Source organism: Acanthisitta chloris, unplaced genomic scaffold (assembly GCF_000695815.1).
Source record: "Acanthisitta chloris isolate BGI_N310 unplaced genomic scaffold, ASM69581v1 scaffold4781, whole genome shotgun sequence".
NCBI classification, from domain to species: Eukaryota; Metazoa; Chordata; class Aves; order Passeriformes; family Acanthisittidae; genus Acanthisitta; species Acanthisitta chloris.
In genome coordinates, this window is record NW_008657539.1 from 39,948 (window position 1) to 55,411 (window position 15,464).

At 51.0% G+C, this 15,464-nt stretch overlaps 1 protein-coding gene across 1 annotated transcript in view; it reads left to right on the forward strand.

Annotated features, from left to right (window-relative positions):
• Positions 1-15,464, forward strand: part of NCAM1 (neural cell adhesion molecule 1) — a gene marked incomplete at its 5' end in the record, with an annotated part of 45,168 nt that overhangs the window by 5,285 nt on the left and 24,419 nt on the right. Inside the window, 6 exons of the mRNA XM_009084742.1 lie at positions 7,865-8,015; positions 8,830-9,014; positions 9,323-9,419; positions 9,942-10,112; positions 10,839-10,970; positions 12,008-12,022. Of these exons, the coding sequence (XP_009082990.1) occupies positions 7,865-8,015; positions 8,830-9,014; positions 9,323-9,419; positions 9,942-10,112; positions 10,839-10,970; positions 12,008-12,022 (751 nt within the window). The remainder of the gene's footprint in view (positions 1-7,864; positions 8,016-8,829; positions 9,015-9,322; positions 9,420-9,941; positions 10,113-10,838; positions 10,971-12,007; positions 12,023-15,464) is intronic.

Genomic DNA, 15,464 nt, shown 5'->3' on the forward strand with positions numbered 1-15,464 from the left:
CCCTTCTCAGAGGAGTTTCCAAAGGGACCTACAGTTGCAGGAAGCTTGGGGAAGGGTTTTTGCCCTTCTGTTTCCAAGCTGGGAGGTGGGAATGAGCACCCTGGTTCCAGTGTGGTCATGATGTGGCCTGGGAGAGTGGCAGGGGATGAGGTGTGGGCTGTTACCTCTCCAAAGATGCAGTGGACCAAAATGAGCCTGTTAATTCCTTCTCACCCTTCCGTGCTGTGCTCTGGTGCTGCACACACCTGAAGCACAAAAGCCTGAGCTGCCTTTGTGCTCACCTGTTATGTTGATCACATCAATACCATTTTGTTCTTAAAAGGCAAAAATAATTAGCAGTTTTTCTTCTCGAAACCAGTGCTGGTGTTATTGGCTCCTTCAATTAGGCAAGGCTAGGATGTGCTGCTTTATGGGAGATGGTTCATAAGAGTTGCATAAGTGATCAGTAGGCAAAATTTGGAGCCCGAGAAAGCCTTGACAAAAGTGGGAGTGAGGAGTTGTTGCTTATTAATAGTCTAATAACAGGATGCTTCAGGGCTCAGCTGCCTTGGCCATGCCAGGGGTCCTGGCTCAGTGTGCAGGCAGCAGGTGACAGGCTCTGAAGGTCCTGGAGCAACAGAGGTGGTCACTGTCCGTTGTCCCCACAGCTGCTCATTGCTCTGCAGCTCCTAAATGAGCTGCTTTTTATTGCCCCATGATGTCAGCTCCTCCCCACGTTCTCCATGTGTAACGTATTAATCACAGTGCCAAAGTTTTCCAGCTTCTTTCTCAGCATCTTGGGGATTTGGGAGCTGCTGTGAATCCCTGCAGTGTGCAAAGAGATCTCCAGAGCCTGCAGGAACTGTTGGCTCTCACTGCAGTGTGACTGGGGGACCTGCTGGGACAGGATGAGGTTATTCATGGCTGTGTCTGTCGAGGAGGAGCCAAGGGCTCCAGTGCTGCTGGCTCCAGTTTGGCTCCCAGCCATGGGAAGAGCCTTGTCAGGGAGGAGAAGATCAGAACTGCAGCAGCACTATGTCAGGCTGAAGGGGTAGGAGAGGCTGTTTGCAGAGCCCTGGCTGCAATTAAACTAACCAAACCTCAGTGGCAAAACTGCTAACTCATTTTTGCTCACTTTTGAGACTCATATATCCTGCTTGGTGCTGTTAGCTTGGAGATCACTAGGAAGGAAAAGGATAATACTTAGGTAGAGAGGGAAGAAATCCAAGGTTTGAGGTACTACGACGTGTCTCATGTACTGGGTCAAACCTTCAGGGCTTTTTGCTCATACCTCATGCACTTCTGGGCTGGATTATTTGTGTGTGTGTGTGTGCTTTTGTTTTGGTTTGTCTTACACTTTTTCCATTCTCTATCTCGTGCTGTAAGCTGAGGTGAATGGGACAGATGGGCAGAACATCCTTAGGTCAGAACAGCTCTGATAAACCTTCCATTCCATGTACAGCCACCTCTGCAGTGTGTTCCCCACCTGCTGTCTCTGGGACAGCACAGGCAATGGATGGTGTTTGACACAGGGCAAAACATGCTGTTTTTAGAGTTATCAAGCTCCACTTTTGAATGTGCTTTAGGTTCTTGGATGCTTCTGTCTTGCTTCATGTTTACTCTTACCTCAGGCTAGATCTTCAGAGGTGTAGATGTGCCTTAGCTCCCTTGAGAGGTTTGTACTTTAGAAAAACCTACCCAACCCCCCAAACAAACAAACAAACAAAACCAACCCTCTCTGCCTTAGGGCTTTTTACCCCCTTCAGCCTTTGGCCAAGAGCAGGGACAGTGTGACACGTGGATGAGAGGCAGGAGGTGCTGGAGGCAAATGGATTGACAATGTCACAACTAATTCAACACTCCCACCCTTCCCTGAGAGACCTGTTAGGATCCATCAGCACACAGAGAGAGGATTCTCCTCTCTGTGCCTGTGCTTGGCAGCCCCTGGATCATCCTTTGCCCTGAGGATGGGCTGCAGAGGTAAATTCTTTTGCTCAGGCCAGGTAGGAACATGTGCTTGGGAGAAGCTTGGCCTTGTCAGTCTGAGGTTCCTCGGTCTCTGCTGCAGAACAGAGCAAGAGCTAAGAGGCCTGAAAAGTGAACAGTATGATGATGGGAGGTGGTTTGGCTTTCTCCTCTAGTGTGTCTTGCTGTGCCATCACAGGGAGCAGCATCTTGCTCTGAGTCACACCAGGTGAAAGCTGGTCAAGTTCCCCATGTCCTTCCTCCCCTCCAGGGTATCTCAGACCCCTGAGAGCCACATTCCTCCTGCTGCTCTAGCACAGTGCTAACTGTGCTTCAGGAAATAGGTCTTGATCTGTTGTGTGTTGGGAACATCTGCACATGGGGATATCTTTGGATTTAACAATCCAGGGAGCAGACTACCCTGGCAGCTCCTCAGAACTCCTTGGAGCTGAGGATGCTCCTGTTGGACAACTTGCTTTCCAAGGGAAGGGGAGGTGCCAGCATGCATAAGGCTCTTTGTTCCCCCTATCCCCTGCAAGGTGCTCGTGTATCTCTTTTCCTTGGTGAGGAAGAGTTAGTCTGGATCTCTCTGGGATGGAGAATGTGCTTCTGCCTTTTTCCCCACACCCACGAGTGCCATGGCAAAGAAACAACAAACTCTAGGGGTATGGGACAGACCTTTTCCTTCTTCATCTTCCTGCAGGTCGACAGGTACTGTCACCAAAGGGTGAAAAGGCATTTCCTTTTGGTTTTGTTGTTGGTTTTAATTCCCCCTTTGCTGACACCACAGAGACCCAGAGGACAGGGCTGGGGCTGGTGTGGATACACAGCAGGGCCCTGGCCAGCCTGACCTGCTCACCTACAGGGAATGGCTGGGCCATCAAAAGGGGATTGTGCTGGGTCATTAGGCATCACTTCAAGGAACTTGTGCACAGCAGGATATATATCCTTAGGAGGCTGAGGAGCTGGGAGTGCCCCAGCCCAGCAAGGTGTTGGGGAGCTTCACTTCAGGTGGCTTCACCTCAGGCTTCTAGTTACAAGCAAATCATTTGCTTCTCTCCCAGACATTGTGAACTGAGGCTGTGTGCACCATCTGTTAGTAGTCCAGCCTCACAATGGTCACTAGAAGCCCTGTGGAAACAATACTCTGTTTTTGGTTCTCATTTCTGAGCTTCCATCTCATCCCTGTCACTCACTCGTGCGTGCACTGTGGTACCCACACATGTGCCATCCTGGCTGTGATATTAGCAGGTGATTTTTGACTCCTGAGCTGAAGTGGATCAAGTTGCAATGGAAACAGAGACCAGAAGATACTTGAAATACAAATTACAGAGGGGAAATGCAATCCAACAACTTTGGGCTCTGTGAACCACAGTGAACAGTCCATACTGTGGTGGCTTTTTCTGAGTGGGAACTAGAGGTTTTAATCCAAGGTTTGTGCATGTTTCAGTGTTGTTGGCTTGTCCCAAGCCCAGCAGGGACTGGGTGCTCACATCCCGAGGCAGGAGGGGCTGGCACTGTCAGCTGAGGTGCTGCTGTCCCTGGGCAGGGTGTCACACTGCTCCTGTGCTCTGCAGCTCGAGGTCTCCTCCTCCTGGCACAGTATGCATGGAAATACAGATCCAAGTGCATGATCACACTAAGGAGTGTTAATCAGTGCGTGTGGGTGGCAACAAACCAGGGTGAGCAAAGCAGTTCTCAGCTGTCTCTGCCATTTAGTGCCCCGGAGTCCCTGCCCCAGTTCCTGGGGACAGGAGCCTGGCCAAGGGGAGCTGTGACAGGACAAACAGTCACTCTGGGTGCAACAGGAGAAGTCTCTAGGTGCATCAGCCTTTGGTTAGTCATTTGGAGCCCAATTTGCAGGCTGTGAGACCAATGCCAATGCCAAGTGAGGTTGTGTTGGGCCATGGGGAGTGTGCTCACCCCACACAGGATGTCCAGCCTGGAGCCTGCATGTGCCCAGAACTCAATGTGGTGCATACCCTGATGCCTGAAAGCAACCTTTGATAAACTCTTACTGCTTTTTTTCTGTTGTTGTTGTGTTCTATATCTGTTCTCTCCAGGCTTCGTGGACCCGGCCCGAGAAACAAGAGGTATAAGATTACCAGACCTTTAGCAAACTTCTTAGGTGTTTGGTTTTGGTTCTTCTCTAAGCATTACAGATTAACAACTCTCTAGTCCAGTAACCAGCCAACTAAACGAGCATTAATACCAACCAGTTAAATGCCAATGCAGAAGAGAAACAGCTTCTAGAGGTAGAAGTTGCTTGGCATGTAGCAGTGCATTTTTGGATGAGCAAACTAGCTGTGTTGGGAGTGAGTAACTCTGCTTGTCACTTGAAAAGACCAAAAAGACAATGTAAAAGCAAAAGCAAATGTATAATCTGACAAATGCTGCTCTCACCATTCGTGTCTGTGCTGCCAGTGTGAATCATACCTCTATTTTAGAGATGAAAGAATTAGCAACAAGCTAAGTGTGTTCTGGGGAGGTATTTCTTCCCCAAGATCTCCTCCTCTGCTCCAGCCAACTCACCTATTTGCTCATGGTACTCCTTGACTTTGACCTTCTCTTAAAGGACAACTGCATCATGTTCCATTTCCAAGTCAATGCAGATAAATCTCTCACAAGGTGTGTTTCTCCAGAAAATGCTCCAAATTGCTCAATTACCATTTGTCTTTGATTTGCAGGGTCAGAGTGGGGGGATAACGCAGTAACTGGGGCTGGGGCAGGTGAGGTTTGTTGCTTTGGGTCCCACATTCAGTGCTGTGCTGTAATGACAGTAATTATGATAACAATATGTGCAAATCATTTGGGACTCTTGCTTCAAAATGGGCCAGAAAGTGTTTCCAAGCAAATAACAGGTCAGGTAGAGAACAAAATTAGCTCTCAGAACTGGGGGATTTGTGTGCTTAGGATCAGCTTTGTGGAGTCTCTGGGGACCCTGATTTGTTTATCATTTCAAGCCATCTTAAAGCACAGAGATTGGTGTGACCTAAACCAAGGGAACCTGTAACTTCAGCACCATGCAGCTGTGTTTCCTGTGGGACTGAGGAGATCCTGCCCATTCTTCCTTCAGAATAAGCTGTTGGGACAGATGTTCTGTGGCAAGGGAAGGCAGCAGAGACTCAGAGCAGTTTGCATTGAAGAATTTGGAATTTGAGTAGTTGCATCTCTTCAGGGCTCTGTGCTCTCTCTCTCTCTCCAGCTCTCAATTAACAAAAGCACTAACACTATTAAGCTTTCTGTCTCTGAGCTTCTTACTGCCTCTGTGTCTCAAAATATCCCAGTGGGGTTGGGTGAGAGTGTTGGTGGAGCTCATCACTGCAGGATAGAGCTCTTAAACTGCTTTAAAACTGCCTGGGGGCTTTGGGCAGAGAGTTCCAGCAGCAGCTCAGGGCTGGGGGAGCTCAGGGAGTACTTGGCACCGAGTGTTTTACTCTCCCTAAGGCATTAGGGAGTGTCAGGTGAGGAGGTCGTGGCAGCATAGCTGGGTAAGCTCAGGTACACCACGGACTGCTGATGCCTTTCTGGTCCCTGGGAGTTAGTGCAGCCTCACAGACACCTAACACTGCAGATGAGTTTGGTCAGGGCAGTGCTAGGACAGAGCTGGGACAGAGCACTCATCTCCCCCCACTGCTCTTCGTGGGCAGATTTCCAGGTGCTCTGGGTGGTGCTGCCCAGACTGTGGGAAGTGGGTGAGGAGAAGGGAGGAGTGTGTGGGATTATCCAGGGACACTTGTTTGTGAAAGGACTGAAGGCTCCAGAAGGTGGAGGGAAGGGCAAGAAATGTGTTTCCTATTTGTCTCTCTGGCACTGAGGTGGAGTCTGGGCCAGCTGAGTCCACAGTGCCTGTGCCCCAGGCATGGGCAGGAGCTGGGACAAACCCTGTGGCACAGAGAACCATCACAGCCTGCTCTGCTGGGGATGAGTTGCTGCCTGTGTCCTTCAGCTTGTCTCCCATGGCTCTGAAGCATTTTGTTACCCAAAATCCTTGAAATCAGGGCAAGTAGGCCAAGGGATTACGAGTGTCTACACCTGACTCACAAGTTTCTATCCATCCTGTGCCTCTAAGAGTCAGGAGTTATTAGCATCTGATGGGCTGAAATAGGAGCAAACCCCCAGTCTTGTGCTGTCTCAGGTAGACATTTCTCTCTTCTTTAGAGTATTTTTCCTGATCTTTCTCTTTCCTTTTGCATTAAGAAGCAGCTTCAGAACCAGTTGCTTTGCTTGTGAGGTTCTCACTGGACCATGACTATCAGGCACTGTTGTTTGTGTTAGATGCTGAGCAAGTGTGGAACAGCAGGTCACACTTGGATGTAAAATTACCTGTAATGATCCCACTCTGGTATTTTGCCTTTATGCTCTGCCTGCTGATGAGTCAGACACAAGTATTTAGGGTACTCACCCAAGTCAGGAGCTAAAAGGAGCTGTGAGCCTGCAGATCTGGAGTCTTGGCATTTAGGGATCCTCTGCAGGAGTTGCAGAAGTGAGTTGGGTTTGGGAGTCAAATCACCAGTCAGATAAAAGGGTAAGAGCACAGTCAGCAGTGAGGAAAGGTAAGAGCAGGATTTGGGGGTACCACAGTGACTGATGTGGTGTTAGGGCTGTAGGAGGTGATGCCCACAGCACCACGTGTACCTGGCACAGGATGGAGATGGAGTTTGTAGCTCGTGGCACTGGTCAGGGATTGCAGGAGACCTGTGTGCAGGCAGAAGAGAGAAAAAAACCCCACATGTAATTTTTTTTGTGTCATCAAAGGAATCTGTTTTCATGCACATGGAATCGGAGTGGCTCAAATGAACTAATATTAGAACTAACAGAGGGAACAAATCACATTGTCTTGCAGAAACTCTGTCAGTCTCAGAGACTGAGAGCACTAGGTCAGCACAGGAAGAGGCTTCAGGCCCAGGGGTGAGACCACATGAGGTCCCAGAGATGTACCTGGTGCTCCAGCTCAGTGTGCTTGGCTGTTTGAAATCCTCAGGGTTTTGACTCATAATCTCAGTCCTTGTCTTCTATCTTCCAAGGAAGGAAAGAAATTCTCTTGGATTAAGAGTGGCAACAGCAGGCACAGCCACGAGGGTACCACGTTATTCCCTTGTGCTTGTGGCACTGTGGAAGTTAGCTGAGAGAGCTTCAGAGCTCCCATGGCCTTGGGTGCTTCATTTACTGAGAGAGCACTTGGGCTTTGGGCACGAGTTGGAGAGGGAAGAGCCCAAGGTGATGTGGGATGGGTGTCTGGGTGGCTGCAGCCCCTTGGGGCCGATGGTAGCCTGGATTTTCCATTCCTTGCCTCTGTCAGTGACATCCCCACACTTCCTTGCATGTGGGAGGTTGCTCTTGGATGTTTTGGAAGCCTCAGGAGAGCTTGAAGCAGCGCTGTCCCTAGGAGGGTCACAGAGTTTCCTTGCCCTGTTCACTCTTCTCTCTCCCTGTGACTTTCTTTTTGCCTGGTCCCACTTTGAGGTCTGGGTCTGTTCTCCTTAATGCCATTTCAAGGACACGGAAACAAACCCAATAGTGAGAGAGCAGGAGGGGCTGAATTTGGGTGGAAACACAGTAGCTGTTGCGGAGGTTTCCTTGGGTTTTCCATGCTGGCAAAGACTTGTGAGCAGAGCTGGATCTCTGCAGTCCTCATCTGGGAAGACTCTTGACTTTGTCCAGCTCTTCCTCAGACACGTTAGCATCTGCTACTTTGGTCCTTCATTTCCTTTGTCCCTTCTCCTGAGAGCTCTGAACCCCTGCAGTTGGCCCTGCGTGGCCAGGGCTGCTCCCGTTGCTCTCCCCTGGCCCCAGGTGATCCCCTGCGAAGTCCTGAGCGCTGCAGGGTTGGCGTGAGGTAGAATTCCTCCCGTTCCCATCCCCCTGGCACACAGCACAGCTCCCAGCCCTGTGTGTGACTCTGTGTCCCCCCTGGCAGACCCTGGACGGGCGCATCGTCGTGCGCAGCCACGCGCGAGTGTCCTCCCTCACCCTCAAGGAGATCCAGTACACGGACGCCGGCGAGTACGTGTGCACGGCCAGCAACACCATCGGCCAGGACTCCCAGGCCATGTACCTGGAAGTGCAGTGTAAGCAAAGGGATCTGGGCTGGGAAGGCTCTTCCCATGTTTCTCTGGGGACTTGGGGTTCCCTTCATCCCTCCTGAGAACGCAGCTCCTGTCGCCGGACGCGTGTGGTGTTGAGGTTGTGAGGGCATGGGAGGCAGCTCGGTGTGAGCAAATGTGGGAGAAATGTTGCTGTGTGCAGCTGTTTGCTCTGGCTGTCTCCAGGCAGCTTGGGGAGGGGATGGGCCATGGATGTGCTGAGTGCCTTCCACTGGGTGCATCAGAGTTCTGCCCCAGAAGGACCTCCTGGTGTGATTTCCATCCTGCTGTTTGTTCCTCCCACACTGCACAGGAGCAGCTTTGGGACTCAGTAGGTTTCCTCATGTCACAGCATGGTTTGGGTTGGAAGGGACATTAAAGATTAGCTAGTCCCAACTCCTGCCCTGGGCAGGGACACCTCCCACCAGAGCAGGTTGCTCAAGGCTCATCCAACCTGGAATGAACAGTGCCAGGGTTGGGGCAGCCACAGCCTCCCTGGGCAACCTGGGCCAGTTCTCCCCACCCTCACAGGGAAAACTGCCTAACATCTAGCCTAAATTTCCATCTTTCAATTTCTCCCCATTGCTCCTTGTCCTGTCCCTGCAGTTCCTAACACAGATCCCTCTGCAGCTTCCCTGGAGCTCCTTCAGCTCCTGGAAGGTGCTCTGAGGTCTCCACACAAGCTTCAGAGTGGCCCCAGCCCAGGGATCAGCCCAGGGATCCTCCCAGGGAGGCTGACTGAGCTGCTACAGGGGATTGAATGGCTCAAATTGTCCTCACAAATGTGCCTGTGTCTCAGATGCCCCCAAGCTTCAGGGCCCTGTGGCTGTGTATACCTGGGAAGGAAACCAAGTGAACATCACCTGTGAGGTGTTTGCCTACCCCAGCGCTGTGATCTCCTGGTTCAGGGATGGACAGCTCCTTCCCAGCTCCAACTACAGCAACATCAAGATCTACAACACTCCATCAGCAAGTTACCTGGAGGTGAGGAGAAGCTCAGGAGGGGAGGCATGTGCAGCCAGGAGGGCTCAGTGCTGGCAGTAATTGGTGTCCCTGACGTTGAAGGAGTTAAACCTTGGGCAAGGACACCCTGTTGGTGTAAAGGAATTTTGTGGTGTTTCTGGCTTATAAATGCCGAGAAAATCAGGTGATAGAAGGTACAATTCCATCCTTGCCTCTGATTCCTGCCCACTGCAGTTGTCCCTCCTGGTCAGCCCTTGGAGTGAGAACACCTGTACCTCCCTGTAGCTTCTCTCCCAGCTCAATGCAAAGGGCTGTCTGATCCTCCACAGGTGACTCCAGACTCTGAGAATGACTTTGGGAACTATAACTGCACTGCTGTGAACCGCATCGGCCAGGAGTCCTCAGAGTTCATCCTTGTGCAGGCAGGTGAGCACCCCAGGCAGGGACGAGGGAATGTGTGGGCAGCACTGAACCCAGGGGACAGACTGGTCCTTTTTGCCTAGTGTGTGTTGCTGGGGCAGCAGGAGAGTAGCTCCTGCTTCAAAGATGATGGGTTTTATGTTGGGTTGTAGATAACAAGATGCTCAGTGTCTGTTTCCTTGAGTCTGAAGGGTCTTGTTCTTTTCTGTGATTCTCTGCACATGGACAGAGCTGTGAGCTTTGGTTTCTGACACTCATGGCACGTGTGTGCAGAGGGGCTCAAAGCACCACTAATGGTGTATGTAATGCAAGACACAAACCTCAGAGCTGTTCCAGCCTCTCAGAGGAGACACGAGATGAAGGTCTCTGCACTAATTAGCCTCCTTAAAGTTTTCCCTCTGAGGGCAGGCTCCAGCCCACCCTCCTCCTCTCCTTTGTGAGGGGCTCAGCATTCCCAGGCTGTTGTCTCTGCACTGAAGGTTGTGTGCTGACTCCTCCTGCTCCTCTGGCTGCTCTCCCTTTCCCCAGACACGCCGTCCTCGCCGTCCATCGACAGAGTGGAGCCTTATTCCAGCACGGCACAGGTGGAGTTCGACGAGCCCGAGGCCACGGGGGGAGTGCCCATCCTCAAGTACAAGGCAGAGTGGAGGGCTCTGGGCGAGGCAGAGTGGCACTCCAGGCTGTACGATGCAAGAGAAGGTAGGATGGCAGAATAAGGTGGCACCTCCCACACCTGAACCTGCCCGGACTGACCTTCCCTCACAGGAGGGTTCCAGGGCTTTGCAGCTTCAGCTCTGGTGTTAACGAGGCCCCAGAGAAGTGAAGCATTTGACTTGCTGCCCTTTAACATTTGCTGGGCAGTGACACCTTGACCTTTCACATGGAAGTGAAGGTTGAGCTGTGCTGAGAGCTCTGTGACAGGGCACAGTGTGTGTTCAACACTCTCTGCCACACCATCCTGTGGTGGTGAAGGACCCTGTACCTTGAACCAGATGAGTCTTCACCTGCTGCTGGGACATGGCTCTGTTTCCTACAAAGGCTTCTGGCTGCCAAGCCCTCAGTTCCCCTTGGAACACAAACCCTCCTGTCCCAGCAGCAAGTCTATCCCCGTGGCACCTGGGGAGTCCCAGTGATCTGTAGCACTGCACACTGCTCAAAATGGATCCTAAAGTCCAGGAAACCCAGGGAGTTTGGATTTGGGAGGGCTATGAAGAGGAGAATTCTATTTCAGATCTAAATCTTAGCACCGCCAATCCTGTCTGCCACTGAAATTCTTCCTTTAGGTCCCCCTGGAGTGATGTGATCACAGCTAGAGTCAGGTTTATTCTTCTCTTTCCTCCCTGGTGTCTGTACAGGAGAAACAGAGCTGAGTTCTTCCATCAGGCTGATCCTTGCTTTGCTTTTGTCCCCTTGTCTCTGCCACAGCCAACGTGGAGGGGATGATCACCATCACTGGCCTGAAGCCTGAGACCACCTACTCAGTGAGGCTCTCTGCGGTGAACGGCAAGGGCGTGGGGGAGATCAGTCTGCCCTCTGAGTTCAAGACACAGCCAGTTCGTAAGTAGAGCTGAGCCCTCCCTCTGCTTTTGGGTCTCTCTCCTTCAGCCTTCCCAGGGAATCTCTGCCATGCATGGATCACACCTTCTCTCGCAGACCTTGCTGCACCCTTTGTTCTTGGGGTGGGTTTTGCTCGTAGTGGATTTCATTGCTCATTCAAAATCTTCTTCGAAGGAGGAGGCAGAGGAACTGTTTGATTAGCAGTGGTTGTGCCCTGGGTTGACAGCAGGAACTTGGTATTGCCAAAGAGAAGGGACTGTGTGATGGAGTTTGGATAAGGAAAAGCAGTGGAGAAGGGTATTGGGCACAGAGAGTGTGGCACCAGTGCCACGGGGCAGGGTTTCTTGGCAAAGCACACGTGAAGATGTTCAGCATATGAGCTGGGGAAGGAGGGGAGGGAGGGGGTTTGCTCTTTTCTGCACATCACTACTTTAGGCTGCCCGTGCAGCACAAGAAGGGATTCCACAGCCCCTTCTCTGCCTGACCTGGTCATCTTCCAGTCCAGTCACAGAATGTTCTGCTTTGGCCCAGCACTGTCCCTCCTGTTTCACCCAGGAATAAAGTGGCAGGGATTAAAATCCAGAGAGTTACTCAGGTTGGGAAGAGAGAGGACACAAGTGTAGAGTGGGTAGGGGAGATGTGATGAAAGCAGGTAGGGGCAGGTGGTTCTTCTGTGGTTCTTCTTCCCCATTGCTCCTGCATCTACATCTACAGCCTGTTCTTCTTCTTCTTCCCCCCATCACCCCAGAGCTGTGTCCCTGTGCTGTAGCTCTTGTGGCAGGACCTTCTCCTAAGCTCAGAGTTGGCCTTTCCCAGCCCATCACATGCATGTTGGAGGCCCCACGAGCTGTGCATGGTCTTGGTTTTGTCTACCAACCTGTGTCCCAGCAGAGCTGCTGAGAGTGTGGGGCAGGACATGTGGTATTTGATTTTCCAGCTCCATGCTCTCTATCTCCTCTTCTCACATCTTCTACATTTTTTTTTGTGTGTCTATCTCTGTACTGTTTTGATCTATGTCCCATCATGGAAACCTCCAGGCATCCCCCACCCACGTAAGTGCTCTCTGCATTTCTTCACTCTCTTTTTTTTGTGTTCTTAGAGCCTTCCTAACACACATAACCTTAGCTTTTAATCTAGTGCCTTTTTCCTCTCAGGGGCTTTAGAAATGGAGTCACTGCTAGTGTCCATTTCCTAACCAGACTGACCCTAGCACAGTCACCCTGCTCTCCCAGGGCAGTTAACACGTGTGTTTTGCAGCATGCCAGTGACATGTTCTCTTAGTGGTTGCCTAATCGTAGTCCTAGCTAGTGTGCTGACACAGGGTGGAGTAGTGGAAAGCTTCATAGTCATGAACTCATTAAAAACTGCTTAATTTGAATGGAAGAAGATAATGCAGGGAGAAAGTTTGAGCTCAATTGCAGCTCTGTTTTGCACCGATTAAGACCCAACCAAAAGCTTCTCAATTCTGAGTGTCTTCACCATTTTGAAAGCAGAAACTTCAAGGCAAAACTGACATTTTTCTGCCTGTTGTCACTAATATTTTGGACCATGGTCTGTGCACAGTCTCCCAGCACTGGTGGAGATTGTGTACCGAAACAAACCAATGTCGTACTAAACTGACAATAAATGCATGTTCCCCCTGCCCAGTGCGAGATCAGAAACTTGATGGGTATGTTTAATTGTCAGTGAAACACCGAGTGCTCCTCAGCTTTGTGCCTTTCCAATCGGAGCTAATCAATGGAGCTAAGAGAAACCTCTTTATGCCAGTGAGAACCATCCAGGTTATCACCGTGTCCTTGTGCTGAGCTGCTGCAGTTCCCAGGATTGCATGGACGAGCCTGGGGGAGCTGCTCTCACATTCTGAGGTTTCTGGAGTAAAAAGCAGGAAAGATATCCCAATTCTGAGGCTAAATTGCAGGATTTGCATCATGTTTGTGCTAGTTTCCCTTAAAGATTGTGCTCCACAAAAGCTTGGAGCGAGTGGAGCAGCACGAGGGTGTCAGGAGGGGTGAATGTCTGCACAGATGGACAGACAGAGCTGCAAACTGCACTGGTTAGAGAGTCACCTGGGACACATTGCCAGAACATATGTGCAGTCTGTGGCCTCAGATTGTTTGGAGCCTGTTAATTCCAGGAGCAGTCATTCTATCCTGGGCTGGAGGTAATTGTGGTGGGTGTCACAGCTCTCAGCAGAGGGTTTGGGGGGCCCTTCTGCATCAGGTGGAGACAACAACACCCCAGGGAGGTCAGGGCTGGAGAGTGCAGTGTCTGCAGAGCAGGACTGCAGGGAAAGGGGAAAAAAATCCAATTAAGAAGAGAGGAAAAAGAACATTAAAAGCTTTGTTTCAGCCACGTCACCAGCTCTGTCAGCCAAGCCTCATGGTCATCACTTGGGGACAGGTATGTGGCTCTGAACAGCATCAGATCACACTTGTAGTCGAGTCTTTTGCTTGTTTTAAAGTGGCACTGGGATGTGAGCCCATCCACAGCCCCTGGCTCTGCTCCCTCGGAGGGGAAGCTCCAGTTCTTCTCCCTTCTCTGGGAGAAGAATTCCATTCTGCCCTCCCAAGCACATTTCCACCTTGCAGCTGTGATCAGCCTCAGCACTGGGTTCTCTGCTCCTCTCTCTGCTCCTTGGGCTTCCCAGAGCCCATCCTGGATCCTGCCTGGGCTGTGGCACTGCCAAGGGGGTGCTTGGCACAACAGAAATGCCCTTTTTGTCTGCACTGGAGCTCAAATCACACAACATTTCCTGTCTGTGGGCAGAGGTACAGCCAGGAAGAAGCTGAGTGTCCCCCAGGAGTGTCCCAGTGTGGTTTGAAGAGCACAGAAATGGTTCAGATATGTTACAAGGAAGAATATAAAAGCTCTTAGGCACCAGCTCAGGCTGTATTTTCACACTAACCAAAGCAACTAGTTTTCCTTGGCCTCTTAAGGTTTCTAGTTGAAGGTCAGACCTGACCCTGTTTTGGTGCCTGTTGGGATATGTCTGTGGTCATTTTGATACTGTTAATTTTCCTCAATAAGAAGTAGTTGTTTCTGTCTGTCTCAAAGGCACAGGAAGGTTGTGATAATTAGGTATTACCCCAGCACAGATGAGAGCTCAGGGGTAGGAGGATATCTGTCTAACTTGGGTTTGTATTTTCATCCCAATTTGCTGTTTTTTCTGCATTTCCTTTTCCTTACAAAACTGAAGCCAAACCAAGGCTGCAGACAGACCTGGGAGCAGCTTCTCTTTGAGCCCAAAGCTGTTCCTTGCCCTGGTTCAGGTGGGACCCAAACGTGTGTTCGACCTCGAGTGTGTGTGTTGTGTGTGGTTCTACAGCAAAACCTCTTTGTGTACAAACCCCCAAACCAACACTGAAGTGATCCCCAAATTCCAAGTTCTTGAATTCTGTCTTTTGGCAGCATTTACCAGGGGTCACCTCCTCTCTCCTCACCTTCCTTTCTCTTTCTTTAGCAAGTGCTGCTGCCCCCACCTCCCGTTTAGCTGCGAGTGAGTATGGCAAAGGGGCTGCTTGTGCCACTTGGCTCTGCATGATCTCCTCACTGAGTGTGGTGCAATCTGCTAACATCCTTGGGGGGGTTCCTGCTTTCCTGGGTTTTTCTCCCCCAGATCTGTCTCTGTGGGGTTGTTCTTCAGCCTCTCAAGGTGTCTGGTTTACCCCTCTCTGCTCGATGCAGTTCTCTGCCCAGGCTTGAAGACCTGACAGTGATAATCCTTTTGGGTTTAAAGATACATAAATAGGAGAGAAATCCCTCCCAGCTCGTGTCTCTCATTTCTGCCCAGGACTTTGAGAAGACATTCTTTGTCCTTGTGCTCAGTGCTTGCACAGCCTCTGCTCTGGGGAGTGCAGTGCTGTGCAGGCTGTCAGCTCCTCTCAATCTGCCTCCTTTCCCCAGGTGCTCACACTTTTAGGGCTGTTAGCTCTGTTTTCCTCCTCTCTTCACATACCCAGACCATAGTGCTGGAGGTGGGGAAGGGCAGTGGGTCAGGGGGGTGAGTTCTCCTCAGACCTTTGCCTCCTCCAGCTGGGCAGGAGCCAGCAGTGAGTGCTGCTCTGCAGGTCTCCAGTCTAGCTCAGTGTGCCAGAAACACCTGAACCTCAGGTGCTCTTTGGGCCAGAAGAAGGCAAAAATGCTGCAGGTGTCTCTGAAGTTGGATTCAGAGCAGGGATGAAGCATCCCCAGCAAGGCCTGGAGCTTGCTGTGGGATCCATGCAGGGCAGGGTGGTCCCTGTCTCCTGGAGGGACCTGGAGCTGGCAGCACACCTTGCCCTGTGCAAAGGGGTCAGAAAACAGCAGCAGGGCACCAGTTTTGCAGCCTGTTCAGGTAACACACACCTGCCCTAAGGACTCCCATCATCCTCACTCATCAGACCTCCTCTCCTCCCTTTCTGTCCCCCCTGGGCCTGCCTCTTGCCCCTTATTTCCATGGGATGCTTCACCTTGATGTGTCCTGTCTATCCTTCATGTTTCCATAGCAACTCAGCC